Source organism: Panthera uncia, chromosome D4 (assembly GCF_023721935.1).
Source record: "Panthera uncia isolate 11264 chromosome D4, Puncia_PCG_1.0, whole genome shotgun sequence".
Taxonomy (NCBI): Eukaryota; Metazoa; Chordata; class Mammalia; order Carnivora; family Felidae; genus Panthera; species Panthera uncia.
This window is the reverse complement of record NC_064807.1, coordinates 84973871-84980194: the sequence shown is the minus strand read 5'-3', so window position 1 is coordinate 84980194 and position 6324 is coordinate 84973871. Positions and strand designations below refer to the sequence as shown.

Genomic DNA, 6324 nt, shown 5'->3' with positions numbered 1-6324 from the left:
GCTCAAACTCACGAACCTGAAGATCATGACCTGAGCCAAAGTGGGATGCTTAAACGACTGAGCCGCCCAGGCGCCCCTAAATAAATCATTCTCAGAAAAAGAAAAGGGGGGGAGGGGGCTATGGAGTGGGGGGCTGTGTCTTCAGAATGAGGAAGGGAAAAGCTCTAGGTTCCTCTTCCCCACCCCCCAGGCCGAAGATGTTTGGCGTCTCAAGTCTGGCTGGCATTGTGGAGACCAGCCGTCAGAACAAGAACAGCACCCACCAGACCTGCTCAGCAGCTAATGGGGCCATTCTGGCTGCAGCTTCTGAAAACTGGCCGCTGGACTTCCCTGAAATGACGTTTTCCTGAATGGTAAAGGGACAGACTGTCTTGGCAGTGAGCATGGGGACATGAGCTCAGCCTTTGGGAGCCTTGGGCCCAAGTCATGTTTTCTGGGCCACGGCATCGAGAATAGCTGCTTGGTGTCGATTCCTGAGGGCCAGGAGAGGGTGGCCAGGCTCCTGAGAATGGAGAAGAGGTTCTGAGGAGCTAGGCTGGGGGAGCAGGGCAGGCTGAAGACAGAACCATGCAGGAGATACAGGTGAGACGGAGCTCACGTGAGGCAGGGCGCATTCCCCACTGTCCTGGCCCCATGTGTTGCGGTGGCCCGAAAATACAGACACCGACCATGTGCCAAGAGCATGGTAAGGGTCCGATCCTGCTGGGCCAACAGCTTCCCTGGGAACCCCCACCAAAGGCTTGTAGTGGAGCTCAGGGAGGCAGACCGGGTCTCAGTCCAGGCCTGGGCCCTGCGTTCCCCATCCTTAATTTGGGGATAACATAAATACCTCTCGTAAGGAGGAAGCTCGGCGCTTTACCTCTGATGAAGAGCTTGGCACAGGGCCTGGCATTTACTAAGTACCTACCAGCTGTTGAGCAGAAGTTAGCAGGGGCTGTTCTGGGTGGAATGTGAGGATATTTTTATCTTATTGTTGAACTTCCCCCAGTTTTCCAAACTGCTGTTGTAATCAGAGGAAAGACTACCACTGAGGTTTGGAGCCTAGAGCCCGGGAGGATGGGGGGGAGGGGAGAGGGAAGGGATGGCCCTCCCAAGATTTGTTCATTCATTCTGCTCAGGCTTTGGGAAGTGGGTTTGCATTGTGGTTTTTCCCAAAAGCTAACCAGCTCCAGAGGCAACACTCCTCTTTCTGGGGTCGCTGGGGGGCCCCAAGACTGGATGGGGGAGCGGGGGTTGGGAGGTGCCAGACCAGACAGGAGGGGAAAACGCCTCCACCGTGGCGATACAGGAGGGTCTCCGAAGGGATCACAGCCCACCAAGCAGCAGCTAAGGCCTCATCGCTAAGATCCAATGGCCTTTCTTCTTCACCAAAAGCCCCCTGCCCCTGGGTCCCCAGGTCGGCCCAGCGCAAGCCTCACTGGTCCAGGTGGACAGTGTCAGTTATTGGGCACTAAAAGCCAGGCCCTCTGTTCAAAACTCCACCTACCACATAATTGTCACCAGTAAGCCTCAGAACAGTCCTGCAAGGTTGCCAACGCTAGTCTGATTTTACAAACGAGGACTCTGTGGCCCCACGTCAGATAAATGGCAGAGCTACGATTTGAAGGCAGCTCTGCCCTTGACCCCTGCCCCTTCAGCAGGCTCCCAAGGGGCCAGGAGCCGGTCAGGTTCTCTGCAGTGACCCGCCGCCCCACCTCTGAGGAGCCCAGGGGAATGGCTGTTAGGAATTACAAGGGTCCCTGTGAGAGCACAGAGTGGAAACGCCCATTGCATAGATGGGGGTATGGAGGCCCTGGGAGGGAAGGGATCGGCCCGGCTTTGTGCAGGGAGTAACAGAGCTGGGACAAGGATGGAGAGTATTCCAGTGCCCCCATGCCTTCCCCCGCCAAAGCTCACGAAGGTCCAAACCACAGGCGACTGGGTGGCCGTGGGATCCCCGGCCTGGGCCACACCAGACACGCAACAGAGGCTGCCTCCACGGGGCTTGAGGTCTCCCCCGGCAGGGAGAGGGGCGGTGAACCACCTTCTAGGTGCCCATCGGTGGCTGTTCCACAAACTAGTCCACAGGGCCCAGCGGGACTCAGAGAGCTGAGGGAAGCCCCCCCATCCCCCCCGCAACGACACAGAGACCTCCAAAGGCTACCTTCTGTTATAGATTTATTTGATATTTGAACCGAGTCTACAAGTTCAGACCCTCATGTAACGGATTGCTTCATGGTCGTCAAAGGCTAGTGTGCATTATTTCTGAGGATTACATCCGCCGATATGACGCAGGAAACACACATGGACAGACAAATGGACGTAATCATTAAAGACAAGAGACGCTAAAACGTGCCTTAGTGTCCAAGTGATTGATCTAAGGGGGGGGGGACCCTTCTAACGCGGGGACCCCGGTGACTGATCTAAAGTGAGGTGGCTTCCAGCAACCAGGTGCTGAGGGGGCTGTGTGTGCCAGGCGCCCGGGACAGAAACTGGAACTAAGACCTGGGGAGCCCACCCTCCCAGCAGCGACCTCCCCACCCACGACCCCGCCTCCGAGTGTCTCTTCTTTAGGACCAGGTGGTGACAAGGCTGATGTCAGCAGCTGAGGCTAGTGGTGGCACTGGGCAAAGTCGTGACACGTGAGGTGGGAAAGCAGAGTCCGGGCGAGGTAGCTCCTCCTGGCTCTTTAACACTGAGACGAGGGACGGGACGATGGAGCACCGTTCATCCGGGGATTAGCCAACCCGAGTCTCCTCCTTTCTTGGCAGCTCTAGAACATTCCCTCTGGCCAACAGCCACAGAAATGAGTGCCTGCCAAGACACATGGAGAAGAAAACAAGACACCAAAAAACAAAACAAAACAAAACAAAATTCCCCGTCCTGGGAGAGGAGAGGAACAAACAGAACTCCTGGACCGAGGTCACACCAGACTCGGAAGACATTCGGCAGCCTGCACCCGGGGGGGAGGAAATACAATTCAGGGTCTTGCTGCTCTGCTCTGAAGCTGCCATTCCGCCCTGAGACCCCAACTCACTGGCCTTCACTGTCTTTTTTTTTTTTTTTTTTTTAGTTTTTTTCTTTTTAATACCCAAACCATCAATTTTCAAAGCTTTAAAAAAAAATTTCTTTTTCTTTTTTTTTTTTACTTAAAAAAAAAAAAAAATCTAAAACTGATGAGGCAAGCCCCAGGCCTGGCCTTTCTACCTGGCGGCCTACCGTCCCCCTGGGCCATACCGCCAGAGCCCGGCCCCCGCACCAAGGTGGGGGGGGGGGGGCGGCGACTATCCACGGCTGGTTCTCCCTGGACCACTCTGCTCAAGTCTGGGTGGGTACCGCCGGTGGCATCACCAAAAAAAAGAAAAAGGGACACGGCCCACCCTTCCTTCAACACCTCCCCCATCTGAGCTGGACTTTCTTGGGAATGTAGAAGTTATCCGGAGGGAGGGGTGGGAAGTGGCGAAAAATAAATACCAAGAGCTAAGTAAGTGTCCCTGGGCCTCTGGCGGCAGAGATGGCCTCCAGGGAAGAGGCCCTGATTGTCCAAATACTGCACTCTACGACTTAGGTCTCTGATCTCCCCGACAAGGCGCCCGCCCTGGGGGGCATGAGTCTCGAAGGAGAAAAGGGGCCAGCCCCTCAGGTACTGTCCTGTCGCTGCAGCCCAGCCGACGTCCAGCCCCGGGCTCCTGGCCTGGCTGAGACCTGGCTGGTTGTCCCTGGGTGCCTGGGTCCCTGGGTCCCAGGGCTCCTCGGCGGCCCCGTGCTCAGCCGTCCGCCAGCGCTCAGGCCTGCTCCTTGTCAGCCCTCCACAGCCGCTCCTTCACCTCTGGCGGCAACGTGTTGAACAGGTCCTCCTCCACCACCAGGCCGCTGCGCTTGAGCAGCGGGCACTCGCCCAGCTCCACGGGCAGACACTCCAGCCGGTTGCCCCGCAGCTCGATCTGGGTCAGGTTGGTCAGCTCGCCCACCCTGGAGGGCAGTGACTGCAGAACGTTGTTGCCCAGGTGCAGCGCCCGCAGCTTCCGGCACTGGAAGAGTTCCGGGGGCAGTGCCTCGATCTGCAGGGGAGGAGCAGAGGGCCCGAGTGAGGGGCACAGCACAGACCCGGGGCCTTGGCCGAGGCTTCTCCCCGCTCCCCCCGCACCAGTACCGTCCGGCCCGAAGCCCAGCTGACTCCCACCCGTACTTGAAGAATCATTCCGTACTCACCTCTTCTGGGAAGCCTTCCCCGGCCTCCCGGGGAACCTATGGCCCCCACGGTCCCCAGGAGCACCGATCCCTCCGTGGGGAAGCTGCTCGGCCACCGGTCACTCCTGGACCGTGGGCTCTGGGAGGGCAGGATGGGGGCCACCTGGGTCCCCGCTGTCTCCCAGCACCTGGTCCCCCCGCACATCACAGCGGCCAGGCCAGCTACTCCACTAACCGCTCCCCACTCCCTCCACCGTCCAGGCCTCACCTGTGGGTCTTGCCTGATTTAAGAACAATTTATGAGGGGCGCCTGGGTGACTCAGTCGGTTAAGCGTCCGACTTCAGCTCAGGTCATGATCTCACCGTTTGTGGGTTCGAGCCCCGCGTCGGGCTCTGTGCTGACAGCTCGGAGCCTGGAGCCTGCCTCGGATTCTGTGTCTCCCTCTCTGTGTCTCTCTGTCCCTCCCCCGCTCAGCTGTCTATCTCCCTCTCAAAAATAAAGAAACGTTGGGGCGCCTGGGTGGCTCGGTCGGTTAAGCGTCCGACTTCGGCTCAGGTCATGATCTCACGGTCCGTGAGTTCGAGCCCCGCGTCCGGCTCTGTGCTGACAACTCAGAGCCTGGAGCCTGTTTCGGATTCTGTGTCTCCCTCTCTCTCTGCCCCTCCCCTGTTCATGCTCTGTCTCTCTTTGTCTCAAAAATAAATAAACGTTAAAAAAAATTTTTTTTAAATAAAAAATAAAAAAAAAATAAAGAAACGTTAAAAAAAAAAAAAAAAAAAGGACCATTTAGGAAAGGGAGAAGCATGCCGAGAAAATTGTACGCCCTGAACTGTTGCTGAGAACTGGAGACAGTGTGCCAGTACGGGTGGGGACCCCAGCTGTGTCACTTCCCTGTCCTGGGCCTCAGTCCCCTCCTCAAGTCACACCCTGACCATGAGTGCCGGGAGCCCAGTATTGGCCATTCCCCTCCTATTTTGCAAAATCTGAATAATGGGCAATGCCCACATGCAACTTTCTACATACCAGGCTCGATCAGAGCACTGATACTTTTTTTTTTTTTAACGTTTATTTGTTTTTGAGAGAGAGAGAGAGAGAGAGAGAGAGAGCGAGGGCCCAAGCAGGGGAGCGGCAGAGGGCGGAGGACAGAGGATCCAAATCAGGCTCCACATTGACAGCGGGGAGCCTGATGTGGGGCTCAAACCCATGACCCTCTGCTATCCGTCCACACCATCGGTGGAGCAAGGAACAAACGGTGGAGCCCACATGGGGACCTGCTGTGTCTCTAGGTGCATAGGAAAGGCCGCACAAATGCCACCTTCCTCCCTGCCCTTCTGTGAGGAATCAGCTATAAACACGGTTCTTACTGAACCTGTTTTTGCCAAAACAACCTCCTTCAGGTACGAGGGGCAGGAGGCACCCCACTCGATCCCGCGTGAGGACGACGGAAAGACTGTTCAGTAACCTCTCTGAGGCTGCTCTGTCCCCATCCCCATTGTCCTGCTGAGGCCTGGAGAGGCGAAATGCAACGTGTCCGAGACTACACAGCCAGAAAGGTCGAGAGAGGATGTGAGTAAGCCTGGCTTCCTCTGATTGGAGCCTGTGCTGTGCTCCCATTGTGCCAAATACGGCGCTCCCTGCCAGTGTAGCCCTGGGCAAGTCCCTTTCCCTCCCTGTGCGTCAGTTTCCCCCTCTGTATAATGAAAGGGTAGGACTGGAAACGCATGTCGCCTTCAATGTTCTGTGTCTGAGGATGTTTTAAAAGAGACTCCTGCCCCAGGCCTCCCAAACCAGCCCCCGTTATGCCCAGCGGTCAGGGATGGGGCCAAGGTGGCTTCCAGGTGAGCAGGACTGACGCTGAGGGACATGACGGTCAGAGGGATGATGGGAAGCGGGCTCTGGCAGGACTGGGGGGGGGGGGCCTGAGCCCCCCAGAGAGTCCGCTCTCCACCACAGTGGCCTCTTCTGACGACTCAACGGTCAGGGAAGCGTGAGAGGCCTGGCCCAGTGAGTGGCACAGCTGGGGTTCACGTGCAGAACTGCCTCCCTAAAACACCGCGTCCCCGGAGCAATCCCTGCCCCATCCAGTGAGCTCTCTCCACGTCCCACAGCAAAAAGGGAAGGTCCCTCCAGTGGCTTGGCGCCCCGCCACAGCC

General features: G+C 57.2%; 1 protein-coding gene across 1 annotated transcript in view; it reads right to left on the bottom strand.

Annotated features, from left to right (window-relative positions):
- Window positions 1-2144: 2144 nt before the first annotated feature.
- LRRC8A (leucine rich repeat containing 8 VRAC subunit A) overlaps window positions 2145-6324 on the bottom strand; it is a 31382-nt gene continuing 27202 nt past the window's right edge. The window contains exon 4 of the mRNA XM_049629983.1: window positions 2145-4040. Within this exon, the coding sequence (XP_049485940.1) occupies window positions 3765-4040 (276 nt within the window). The 3' untranslated portion in view covers window positions 2145-3764. The remainder of the gene's footprint in view (window positions 4041-6324) is intronic.